Consider the following 13,054-nt stretch of genomic DNA (forward strand, 5'->3'; position numbering starts at 1 on the left):
GGTGTGTTGGTATGTGTGATCCTGTTATCATGGCAATCATTTTTCCCCTTTTTCTCTTTAAGATTAGGATGTTGTTGTTAGCTACAAGAGCGTCCACTTTGTAAAACGAATTAATAGATCTACAAAAGGGTTCAATCATCACAGCAACCTTCCCCTTCTCCAAAGGAGCCCAACTGGTTTTCCTGCTCCAGTGCATTCTGGAATTATCTGGTGCAAGACTCTGCTCCTAAATCTCGGAAGACTCAATCCCATTCTGATCACCTGTTGTTCTAAACCCCCTCATGCACCTGGCGTCTCAGTGATGGTGAGGTGTGTCCACTCACTGGGGATATACAGAATGGTCCCTTTGCTCTCTAGCCTGGTGGTGTTTCCCACGCTCTCTAGAGCAGCAGGGCAGGTCGTAGGCTCCTAGACACAGCAGCACAGTTGTAGGCACACTATGTGCCAGGGGGACCATATGCCAACAGCCCCTCACTCACCTAAGCCCTCCTGGCCCTTCCTTCTAGTGCCTCCTGCCAAGGCCTGGTGTGATGCTCAGCCCAGCTGTCTGCTTTCAGAGCTCTCTTCCCAACCAGCATGTATGGTGTGACCCCTAGCCCTAGCTGGAGCCACTGACCCCCCTGCACCCTGCCCCCCCATACCCATCTCCAGCCCATTGTGAAGATGACAGCGGCTTGGCTAAGATTTTAAATGAAATACCCTTGGTGCTCTTCTGACGTCTGCCTCTGTCCCCTGCCTTGACCACAATGGACTAAGCTGCTTCTTTTTTCTGGAGCCCTGTGGGGACCTGCACCTCAGGGCCTCCTGCTGAGCCTGAGCAGCCCATCACACCCACTGTCCCTCTCTGGCTGGCAGCCACCTCCATTTCCCGGCCTCCACTTTCTTCAATCCTGAATCATTTCCTAAATTCCTGCTTCATGATGGAGATTGAGAACTGAGACACTGGCAGTCACTGCCTGTGGCTGTGCTAGGAGGTGGATGCAGGGGTCTGGAAGCCCCTGTACCCCAAATTGAGGGTCCTTTGCCTTCTGGCCTGGGTCTCATGTTCTACTTCCCGCACTGGGAGTTGCTGCCCATTCTCCCATCCTGTGGAGTCTATGCTTACTCTTCTCTATTGTATGTGAAGATAATCTAGCTGCAGGTGCTGGTGGCTCATGCCTGTGATCCTGGCTACTCAAGAGGCTGAGATCTGAGGATCACAGACTGAAGCCAGCTAGGGCAGATAAGTTCTTGTGACTCTGATCTCCAATTAATCTGCAAAAATCCAGAAGTAGAGGACTGGCTCAAGTGGTTGAGTGCTAGCCTTTTGGGGAAAAAAAATTCACACAATGGTATGAGGCATGAATTCAAACCCTAGTACTGGCACAAAAACGAATAAACAACCAACACCCTGAAACATGAGTTGTTATCATTATTGCATTCTTGAAAGGTCCCAGAAAACAGTGTGCTCTATTTGAAGAAATCTCATGTTCCAGAAAATATTGGTGCAAAGAGGCCGAGTGGATACTGAAGAGGTTGGCAGGGCTGGCTCCCGGTGAGGTGTGTCTGTCCTGGACCCTGGGCCTGGTGGAGTAGGTCCCAGCTTTCTCCTCTGAGAAAGGACAGCATCCAGAGAGGCCCACAGAGTGGCTTGCTGCTCTCGGTGGAAGCTCCATTCCATCGAGACCTGGCTTGTATGGATACTGTGCCTGAACTCAACAGGCTGGTGTGGAGGCTATTTTTGGACAAGCAGAGTTTCCAGCACCTCTTAAATCACAGCCCCGCAACTGCCTCTCCACCTACACCCAGGGTGGGAACTAAATTCATAAAACCGGCACTGGCCCAGGGCGAGGCTGAGATTTGCCCTAGCTTATGACTAATGTAAGTCCCAGCCTTCAGTGAGGGAAGGCATTTACACAGCCCATTACTATAGTCTTCTTCACTTGCTTCAAAAGGGAGTGTGTGTGTGTGTGTGTGTGTGTGTGTGTGTGTGTGTGTGTGTGTGTATTCCTTCATCAAGTGAGGATCCTGAAATGAACCAGTAAGGGAAAACCTCAGCAAAGTTCTATGCATGGTTTGTGCACGGGAAATTGAAACAAGTTGGGCAGGAAGAAGAAATCGGGCTGCCTAATTCAAAGCAGACATTTTCCTAGAGGCAACACAAATCCCAAATTTGCTGTCAGTCCCTGAAATTTTATTAGTTACAAAAAGTCATATATTAGCTTTGTGCATTAAATTCAGATCAAATCTGTCCTCCCCCCGCCACCTCGATGATATTCTGAAACAATGTCTGGAAGCGTGCAATACAGACCAGGTCTTCATCGACAGAGAGGGGCTCTGCGATGCCTGGGCCCGAGTCACCTTGTATCCATGACCTGCTCAGCTGCTCTGCAGCTCGGGAGATAAAGGACAGGGCAGCAGCAGGACTGGGAATAACTAACATGAGTAGCTATTTCTAATTAGAGCAGGATCCAATTCAAGACATCCTGGGATGTCTACAGAAATGTAAATGTGGACGTTTTTATATGAATTCCCCCTCCCCCTACTCTGTATTGGGATTTGAATTTGGGAACTTGTACACAGTTGGTGTTGTACTTAAGTACACTTAAGTCATGCCTCCAGGTTGGCTTTTTCCTGGTTATTTTGGAGATGGAGTTCCAAGGACTTTCCTGCTCAGGCTGGATTCAAACCTATGATCCTCCAGGTCTCAGCCACCTGAGTTGCTAGGATCACAGGTGTGAGCCACCACTGCCCAGCTCATTTAAATTCCTGATGAAAGCTAGCCAAGGCTATGGTAGGCTTGTAGGTTTTTGAGTGCTTGGACTAGCATGGAGGGCTCTGCACAGCAGCTGCTGGTTTAGGTCACTGATCAAGCTTACAGACCTCAAACCGCCTCAGCACTATGATCCTAGTAAGTCTGAAGTTGAACTATGAGCCTATGAACAGGGCTTACTGAACAATATCAGTTTTTCAGGGTAAATTTTTTTGTGTGTGGCACCACAGTTTGAACTTGGGGCCCCACGCTTTCTAGGCAGTGTTTTGCTACTCTTTTTGTGATTTTGGTTTTGAGACAAGGACTTGATAACATTTGTCCAGGCTGGCCTTGGACCATGATCCTCCCATCTCCACCCTCTAAGGGGCTGGGATTGTAAGCATTTATTACCACACCCTGTTCTGTAGGATTTGGTATTCTATTTCACACTACCTAATTTATAATTATATTTCTATATTTACATTCTAGAAGGAGTATAGAGATCATGTTTTAGTCCTGTAGAGTACTGTGCTACTTAATCAGGGTTGAGGGTATTTTCCCAGCCCATCATGTTTGAGAAACAAAAGAATAAACATGAACAGGCTTATTCATATGTGCCTGAAATTCATTAAATGAACATCCACAATATATAGTCATTAAATAGAAATACATTTCTATCCAATAACAAATTTTCCCAGCCAGGTACAGGTGGCTCATTCCAGTAATACTAGCTACTCAAGAAGCTGAGATCTGAGGATCGCAGTTTGAAGCCAGCCTGGGCAGGAAAAGTCTGTGAGACTCTTATCTCCAAGGAGACAGTAAGAAACCTGAAGTGGAGCTGTGGCTCCAGTGGCAGAGCACCAACCCTGAGCAAAAGGGCCAAGTCAGAGTGTGAGTCCCTGAGTTCAAGCCCAATACCTGCATATAAACAAACAATGTATGTTTATTTATTTATCATTTAGTGCTGAAACTGGGGCTTGAACTCAGGGACAGAGAGTTTTTCCTTGATCTATTTGATGTTTCTCGGTCCTTTCCTTACAACCAAAGATTGAAGAAACAGTTTGGATTCCAGGAATAGAAGTCACACTAAAAATGCATATAAGCATGAAAATCATTACCATACCTCAATTCCAGCCAGGCGTTCTCTCCCTCTGAGGATCTCTGATGACTCTGTAAGGTTCCACCCTTCTCTCTTGCTCCTCCTCCTACTCCTCCTTACCCCCCACCCCCCACACACCATGCCTGGGGACCATATCCCCTTTGGCTGCGCATTGTGTCCCATAATGAGATCAGCCACGAAGCTCAGTGAAGAGCAGTCTCAGTTATACCCAGGGCTCAACTTTGTGCTTTTGACATCAGACCTGCTGCAAGGTGGTGGGATGCCACGCAGCCACAGGAAGCAGCACAGTGCGCACTGGGGACGGATGCCGAGGAGGCTGCGAGTGCGTGCACACCTCTACTGCCCGGCCTCAGCACAGACGGGAACTCAATAAAGGTGCCATGTAGGACCCTGGAGTGTGTGGACATCTGCTCTATCTTTCTGGTCAGGGCCAAGGGAGAGACTGAGATTGAAAAAATACAGAATGATGACAATATTAGATTGGGGTATAAATTCTAGGATGATGGGTTTTGTTTTCAAACATTTTGGTGTGTGCCGGTACTTATCTTGAGCAACTGGGCCTATGCCTTGCTTGGCATTTTTGCACAAGCCTGGCACTCTACTACTTGAGCCACAGCTCTATGTCTGGCTTTCCTTCCTCCCCCTTTTTTATTTTTCTTTTTTGCTAGTTAATTGAAGATAAGAGTCTTACAGATTTGTGTGTTCAGGCTGGCTTTGAGCTGCAATCCTGAGATCTCACCCTCCCGAGTATCCAGGATTACAGGTGTGAGCCACCAGGGCCCAGTGGGACTTTTTGTTTTGTCTTATTTTTTAACTTACACTTATAGCAAAAAGTAACTGACATTACAAACCATACACGTATGAGCACAACTGAAACCAACTCAATTTCTGGGTGAACACTGGATTATTTCCAACACTTTAAAAGCCACTGTATATAGTATGGATATATCTATATCTATCTATCTAGGGCTATATCTATCTATAGATATAATCTATAGATGCCTCTCTCACTATATATATATCTATATATCTGTATAATATATAGCGGGAGATAGATCTGATATAGAGAATATTGAAGGATATAAATATACATTTTTTTTGTCAGTACTAGATGTTCGCACTCAGGCATGCTTGCCTGCTCATCTTTCTTCTTCTTGGCTGGCACTTTACCACTTGAGCCATGCTTCCAGACCAGCTTTTTGCTGGTTAGAGATGGAATCTCATATACCTCTCTGCTCTGGCTGGCTACAAACCTTGGTTCTCACTCAGTAGCCAGAAAGTTGGTTATTATTTATTTGTGTTTTTTTTTTTTTTTAAGAAACATCGATGATGTTCCCCTCCTTTGGAAAGTCTGATCATTGGCTTCCTCTTTCATATGAAACACGAATACAAGATTGCTGATAGGACCCCTCCTGAGGCCTGGGGTCTCAGCACTGTGCTGGCTCTCCCGAGATCTGCCTCTCACCATGGGCTACTGCCTATTGGTCCCCTGGGCTCTGTCTGATGCCTGTGTCAGGATGCCACATGGTTTGAGCACAGTTGTGATTCTTCTCTATGTGTCTCTGCTTGAGTTGCACTTTTCTATGAAACAGAGCCCCAAGTTTTCCTGGAGATGAACACATATTTGTACCCCGATCCCATTCTTAAAGCAATGGGCCCCAGGCCTTCTTCCTTTCTCAGCTGAGGCCTTGGGTTTGAGTTTCTCTGCCAGGCTACTCTGGCTTCTTCCAGAACCGTAGGTTCCCATTAACACAGTGGGCCGCTCTTTTTCTTCACTTGACAAGATTCATTTGGTTGCAACTCCCCCTAACCTTTTCTTCTGTGAGTTTCCAGCACTTTCTTCCTTTCTGTGGGTGGGAAAGGCCCCTAACACCCAGATTTGGGAACAGTAATTCCTAGATGTGTTACAGCTAAATGGCCCGAAGTTCAGTTCCCAGTCTCATTATTTGGCATTTATAAATAACAGGCTGTATTTGTTTGCTCCAGCTTCCAGCATGTTCCAGAATCAGCAGTGCCCTGGACATCTTCTGGAGGGAACCCCAAAACACCACTGAGCCACAGAAAACACTCTGGTTCTGGGCTGCACAGTCTTCAAACACTATACTGGCCCTAACAGCTTCAGAGAATTTCAACAAGTTCCTAGACATGACCTTCCCTTTCCGAAAACCACGCGTGGGCCAGGCTGGCCTTAATCAAGCTGTATTTTTCTAGGCACCCCATTAGGCGATCTCCTGCAGCAGCTTTTAATACTTTCCCTACAAGTAAAGTCAAACGAACTGGCCTGTAATTTCCTGGTTGCGCCCCTAAGCCCTAAGAAGTAACAGCATTAGGTTGGCCACCTTCCAATTCTTCCAGCAATTTTTTCTGTTTTGTTTTGTTTTGAAATGCAGGATTGGAAAGGCCAGAGGAGGCCTCCCGTCTCTCTTTCCTTCTTTCTTTCCTTCCTTCCATGACATTCTGTCCTCCCTATTCTCAGGAGACCTGCCATTTTAATAACATCAAACCCGTTAAATACTTTCACATATTATATGTTTCTACTTGAGGCATGAACTTTCCATTTTTCATTTTGACAGGGCTACCCTTGAAAGGAAGGGCTTCCGATTTTAGTGAATAGATGGTTAATTTGAGACATCATCTGAGAAAGAAGTAGGTGGGAAGGGAGCCTAGGCTAGATTGCGTGGAAGAAATTGGTACTGCTTCTTTTGCATCACTATGCACGGGAGGAGGTGGCAGTTACTTCTCCACACCCAGGAAATAGAAACCAAAATCTGGATTGAACCTTGGAACTCAGGGTCACACCCTTGCTGAGCTGGCGCTCTAGCTTGTGAGAGCCGCCTCCAGCCCTGTTTGCCCTGGTTATTTTGGAGATAACGGTCTCCTGGCCTTTTCTGCCTGGGCTGATAGTGATGGCTGGCCATCATCGTCCTGAAAAGAATAGAAACAGGGAACAGAACCTAAGAACTTCAAATGCATCGTAAAACCATCCACTGCCCACTGGCTGGCGTCTTCTTCCTCCCTTATCAAAATCACATCTTCTCTTCCATCTTGTAAATCTGTCTTTCAGAGTCTCCACTGACTATTTCCTGTTCATGTATCATTCATTCATTCAACAAATATTTATTGACGACCTACTGTGTGCCAGGCTCGTGTACAGATACTTTGTCCTTTTTGATGTGCACCTCAAGGTTGTTCATATTCCTTCCTCCCTTCCCAATGCATAAGGAGTGCTGGCATAAGGATGTGCTTACACTTGCCAAATCTGGTCATTGTATGATCAGGTAATATTCACACATCCATTTTCAAACCTGTCTACGGTACTCAGCAGGCCCGTATGTGGTGGTGACGCTCACACATAGTGTCCATTTTCAAACCTGTCTATGGTCTTCAGAAGACCCACATGTGGGGGTGGCGCTTGCATGCAGTGCACAGAACCGCCCCATCATCCACACTGGGGGCAATGATGGAAAAGCAGCAGCTTACATGCACACGAGTCTGCCCATGCCATCTGAGCTCTCGGAGCAGCTTCTGCCAGAGAAGACCACGGGTTCCAAAAGAAAAGCTGAATGAATGAACAAATGAGCCGTGGCCATCTCTCTGCGGATGACGTGAGCGTGAGGCTAAGCTGCTTTTCAAAGTGCTCTGGTTTATAAATAAAGAGTCTCTCATATATACAGTCTCACGGCTAGATGAAATTCTAGGGTTTCAGGGGGAAATTACACAATTTCAAATGAGGCCGTGTGTACACAACACCAAGCCATCCAAACCAAACCCTGAGCGCATCATTCAGGAATGCAGTCTGACCCCAGACATCTTGAGTTGTCACTGGGAAGGTGGGCTGCGGTCTTGGTGCTATTGTACTGGTCAGGGGAAACCCGGGCAGTAGTGAAGTCTCACCTTCACTGGCTGCCTCTAATCAACCACAGGCCAGGAAACCAGGAGACTGGGAAGCCTAGTTGGTTAATTGTGGTGAAAGTCAGAATAACAAGGCTCTGATTGAAGGCCAACAAGAGTCTCCTGGAGTCAGGCACCTGGGGCTCAAGCCTGTAATCCTGGCTACTCAGGAGAATGAGATCTGAGGACTGAGGCTCAAAGCCAGCCAGGACAGGAAAGCCCATGAGACTCTTATTTTCAAATAGACAGCAAAAAGCTTGAAGTAGAGCTGTGGCTCAAGCGGTGGAGTGCCAACTGGAGTGAAAAAAACTGAGGAACAATGCACAGGCCCTGAGTTCAAGTCCCAGTACTGGCGCGCGCGCGCACACACACACACACACACACACACACACACACACACACAAATGAGCCTGCATTTGCTATCTGTTGTCATTGAGTTGTGGCAGTGATTGATGGTAATGAACGTCTGCTGCTCCCAGGCCTCCACTGCTCCGCCCTGCCTTCCCCTTCCTTCTGGAACCATTCAGAAAGGGTGTGTGAGAGGGTGTGGGAAGCTTATGATCCAAATGTTCCTCTGCAAGAATGTGGGGGCGCCAGATGTGGGGGGACCTCCCCTGAGCGAGGGAGGACTAGGCCAGCCGAATCCCAGCGCATATTGGACAGGGGTAGGGGTGTTCACACCACACAGGGCTGTAGCAGGGCACTAGCCCACATCAAGTGGAGATGCCTGCCCGGATTAAACGTGGCCTCTTATCATCTGCTCCTCACTGAGCATCTTTGAAGAAGAAAGAATCCTCGGGGGAGCTAATTGGTCCCAGGCCCAAGACTGGACATGGATGTCTATGATCACTTCAGAAGAAAAAATTCCAATAGTTTGGATCCAGGTATCACATAATATTTCAACTAGAGCGCATACATTCCAAACACCCAACACAAGAACGGCACAAATGAAATCTGCTGTGGGAATGAGAACAGGGTAGTGAGAGTTAATCCTATAAGACCCAGAGTGCTGGCGACTGTGGCTACACCCAGGGGGCCTTGTTCAGATAGCACTGTATTCCAGCCTGCTCAGAAGAGAATGAATCACCCAGAAGGGAGACACGTGACAGACAGCGATGGAATGAAGTGGAAACAAGTCTGTCTTAGAGCCGGGCACTGGTGGCTCTTCCCACTTGCAATACTTGTTCCTCAGGGGGCTGGCATCGGAGGATCATAGTTCAAAGCCAGCCCAGGCAGGAAAGTCTGTGAGATTCTTATCTCCAATTAACCAGCAAAAATCCAGAACTGGAGGTGTGGCTCAAGTGGTAGAGTGACAACTATGAGTAAGAAAAGCTCAGCAAGAGCAAAAGGCTCTGAGTTCAAGTTTCAGTTCTCTCTCTCTTTCTCTCTGTCTCTCTCTGTCTCTCTCTCTCTCCCTCACACACACACACACACACAAAGCATCAGTGCCGGACTCTGGGTTTCTATAGTTTCTTGCAAGCCTCTGGTGGGCTGAAGGGAATCCTCTTGCATGGAGCATCTGTTCTGAGTCCTTTGCACACACTTGTTACCAGTGTGGGTAGACACCGTGCAGGCCATCCTCAGTGTAAAGAACACCACCACTTCCCCACATTTGCACATGCTTGTTATCAGTGTGAAGAACACCGCCACTTCCCCATAGATTGGAAGGTGCCAAGTCCACTGATAGAACATCTTCGTTCCCACTGTGGCTCTGTCTTGTCAAAAGAATTTGTGTGTTGTTTACTACACCAATACTTCATAAAGCTCAAATAGCAGTCCATTAGTAAAAGGGACCATTGCAAGCCAGGCACCAGTAGCTACGCCCGTGATCCTAGCTACTCAGGAGACTGAGCTCTGAGGATCACACTTTGAAGCCAGCCTGAGAAGGAAAGCCCATGAGACTCTTGTCTTCAGTTAACTACCAAAAATTTTGAGCAAGAAATGAACCTGTGGCTCAAGGGGGAGAACACTAGTATTGAGCAAAAAAGCTCAGGGACAGAGCCCAGGCCAAGTTCAAGCCCCGGGACCGGTACACACCAAAGGGACCATCACACCACACAGTAATTTTCATAGAAAAGTACAACCTAATAATTTGTGTATAAGTTTCTGATCCATAATTTTAACTGGTTACTGTTATTCTTAAACAACTAAATAAGTAAGTAAACAATACTCGAGTTAAATTTATAATAAGCAATACCAATATTAACAATTAAACAAATCACTAATAAGTAATTAATTGTGAATTAATTGGTAGTTAAGTGACAGACAATTTTATTCCTAAAGGTGGATTTTGTTTGTGTGGTAAAATTGTGTGTTTGTGCATGTGTGTGTGTGGTGTATGCATGTCCACCACCATCTTCACCAAGGATCAGAAATTTTTGCTCAAGGCTAGCACTCTGTCAACTTGAGCCACAATGCCACTTCTGTTTTCTGTACATGTGGTGCTGGGGAATCAAACCCAGGGCTTCATGTATATGAGGCGAGCACTCTTGCTACTAGGCCATATTCCCAGCCCCAGAAATTTTTTTTTTTTTTTTTTTTTTGCCAGTCCTGGGCCTTGGACTCAGGGCCTGAGCACTGTCCCTGGCTTCTTTTTGCTCAAGGCTAGCACTCTGCCACTTGAGCCACAGCATCACTTCTGGCCTTTTCTATATATGTGGTGCTGGGGAATTGAACCCCGGGCTTCATGCATATGCGGCAAGCGCTCTTGCCGCTAGGCCATATCCCCAGCCCCCCAGAAAAATTTTTAAAAATTGGTACCTGAGTGTTTAATACTTGCAATTCATAGGTTCTATAAAAGCATACATTTCTTAGTGACTATATACATTAATGAAGGAGTGAAGGCACCTAAAGGAATCAGGTATCCCTCAGTAGTCAGCCTGAACAGAGTTCTGACAGTTCACATTAGAGCCAACTCATTTGTGACTATGTTAATTGCTACAGGAGTGGATGATTACTGGTTTAGAATTATTTCTTGTTCTTTTTAGATTTTTTCCCCTTTATTGTCAAAGTGAAGTACAGAGGGGTTACAGTTTCATATGTAAGGCAGTGAGTGCATTTCTTGTTCAACTTGTTACCTCCTCCCTCATCCCTCCCCCGCCCCGCCTCCCCCTCCCCCTTTTCCTCCCCCCCCCCATGAGTTGTATAGTTGGTTTACACCAAATGGTTTTGTATGCATTACTTTAGGAATAATTTGTCTTTTTATTCTTTGTCTCTCAATTTTGGCTTTCCCTTTCCCTTCCCTAGTTCTAATACATGTATATACAGTATCCAGGGTACTAAGATGAGATACAGTGATAGCAGGGGTAAAAACACAGGAAGGGAATATGAGAGAAAAAAATACTGTTTCCCATAGCATGTTGAAAATAATTAAAACAATAACATAACACTTGTTTCCATAACGTGAAGTTCATTTCACTTAGCATCATCTTATGTGTTCATAAGGGCATAGCTATTGGGCTATTATGATCTTCTGCTATGACTAGCCTAAACATGTACTAATTATTCCCTATGAGGGAAACCATAGAGTCCATGTTTCTTTGGGTCTGGCTCACTTCACTTAGTATAATTTCAGAAATTTATTTTCAACAAAAGAATGGAATTGAAAAATAAAACACTGACCACTTTGTTGTCATTTTTCTAGAAATCACGGTGGTAAACATTTTCACCTACCTCATAGTATAATGGAAAGCCAATGCTTGAAGATTTTTTCCCCTTTTTGACTGAAGCACTTGCAACAAGTGCATTTATTTCATCCATCTGTAAGAGAAGTAAATTTACTTACAGTGAGCAAAGTCTCTCAGACAGGAGGCAGACATCCGCATGCCAGTTTCCAACACCTGGGCTGTGAAGGCCGGCTGGGGCCAAGCAGGAGGGCAGTGCCCCACTCAGGGTGAGGGCAGGCTCCTGGGTGGCTCATAGAGCTCAGGCAGCTGCTGCCTCTGCCATGTCCTGCACCTTCTGGAAAGCTTACTGAGTCCAGTACTTTATTATTATGTAATATTTCACCAGATACATCCTCACAGAGCCTAGAGCACCGGGCTGACCTCAGAACTCTGTCAAGTGAAGAATGAGGGGATCACATATCACATCGTGAGGAGAATGACTCTTCCTGATTAGACGACTTGAACTGGGGTGTGTGTGTGTGTGTGTGTGTGTGTGTGTGTGTGTGTGTGTGTGCACCGGTCCTGGAACTTGAGCTCAGGGACTAAGCTTTATCACTCACGGCTGGCACTCTATCATCATTTGAGCCACCACTCCACTTGGCTTTTGTTGATTTTAATTGGAGATAAGAGTTAGGGATTTTCCTGTCCTGCCTGGCTTTGAACCATAGTCCTCAGATCTCAGCCTCCTTAGTAGCCAGGATTACAAGCGTGAGCCACCATTTGCTGTGTCTAGCTATATATTTTACTTAAAGGACTCCAGTGAGTCCTTTAAATTTATAAAATGCCCAGGAATAATGATTGTTTTATTAATTTTGTAGTTTCGGTATTTGAACTGCAGTCTCTGAGTGGGGGCACAGAGGCAGGGAAGGGCAGGACTAACTAGAACATGTGCAGAGGTGGAGAGCATGCACATGGGGGGTGGGGGGTAAGGCAGGTTACCTGATGGAACATGCGCAGAGATGGGGAGGATGAGCAAAGGGGAGGGAAGGGGAGGAGGTACCAGCTGGAGCATGCACAGAGGTAGGGAGGATGCGCAAGAGGGAGGGGGGGAGCAGGTACCAGTTGGAGCATGCAAAAGGTGTGTGTGTGGGGGGGGTTACTAGCTGGAGCATGCGCAGAGATAGGGGGCAGGTACTGGAGTATGTGCAGAGGTGGGAGGGAGGGACTACTGGGGCATGCGCACAGAGGCGGAGAAGGGTAGGTACTCAATGAAGCATGTGCAGAGGTGGGACCACTGGCGCATGCGCAGAGGCCGGGAGGGGTAAGTACCTGCTGGAGGATGTCTTGCCAGGACACGACACTGAAGAGTCTCCTCTGGGGGATCTGAACCACCATGGTAAGGGCCGCAATGAGAAGTTCATCTTCAATCTGGTTTCCAACCACAAAAGCTACCGAGCCTTTCCAGTCGCTCTGGTGCGAAAACAAACCAAGTTAGAAGCCCAGTGTCCTGGACCAGCTCACTTCCGCCCAGGTGCCCACCGGAAGCTGGGTGACTGACCTCAAGGAACCCGCCACCGTAAGCCGGGCGGCTGACCTCGAGGAGCTGGGCTGACCTTGCGGCTGACCCCGAGGAGCCCGCTGGAAGCCAGGTGGCTGACTTCGAGGACCGGAAGCCAGGCAGCTGACCCGGAGAAGCCCGCCGGAAGC

At 46.9% G+C, this 13,054-nt stretch overlaps 1 protein-coding gene across 1 annotated transcript in view; it reads right to left on the reverse strand.

The window, feature by feature from the left end:
- The window catches only part of Spag17 (sperm associated antigen 17), a 96,234-nt gene extending 83,415 nt beyond the window's left edge, over positions 1–12,819 (reverse strand). Inside the window, exons 1-2 of the mRNA XM_048352149.1 lie at positions 12,677–12,819; positions 11,415–11,501 (exon numbers count right to left, since the gene is read on the reverse strand). Coding sequence (XP_048208106.1) covers positions 11,415–11,501; positions 12,677–12,742 — 153 coding nt within the window. The 5' untranslated portion in view covers positions 12,743–12,819. The remainder of the gene's footprint in view (positions 1–11,414; positions 11,502–12,676) is intronic.
- Positions 12,820–13,054: the final 235 nt, after the last annotated feature.

The sequence above is a fragment of the Perognathus longimembris genome, chromosome 7 (genome assembly GCF_023159225.1).
Source record: "Perognathus longimembris pacificus isolate PPM17 chromosome 7, ASM2315922v1, whole genome shotgun sequence".
Classification (NCBI taxonomy): domain Eukaryota; kingdom Metazoa; phylum Chordata; class Mammalia; order Rodentia; family Heteromyidae; genus Perognathus; species Perognathus longimembris.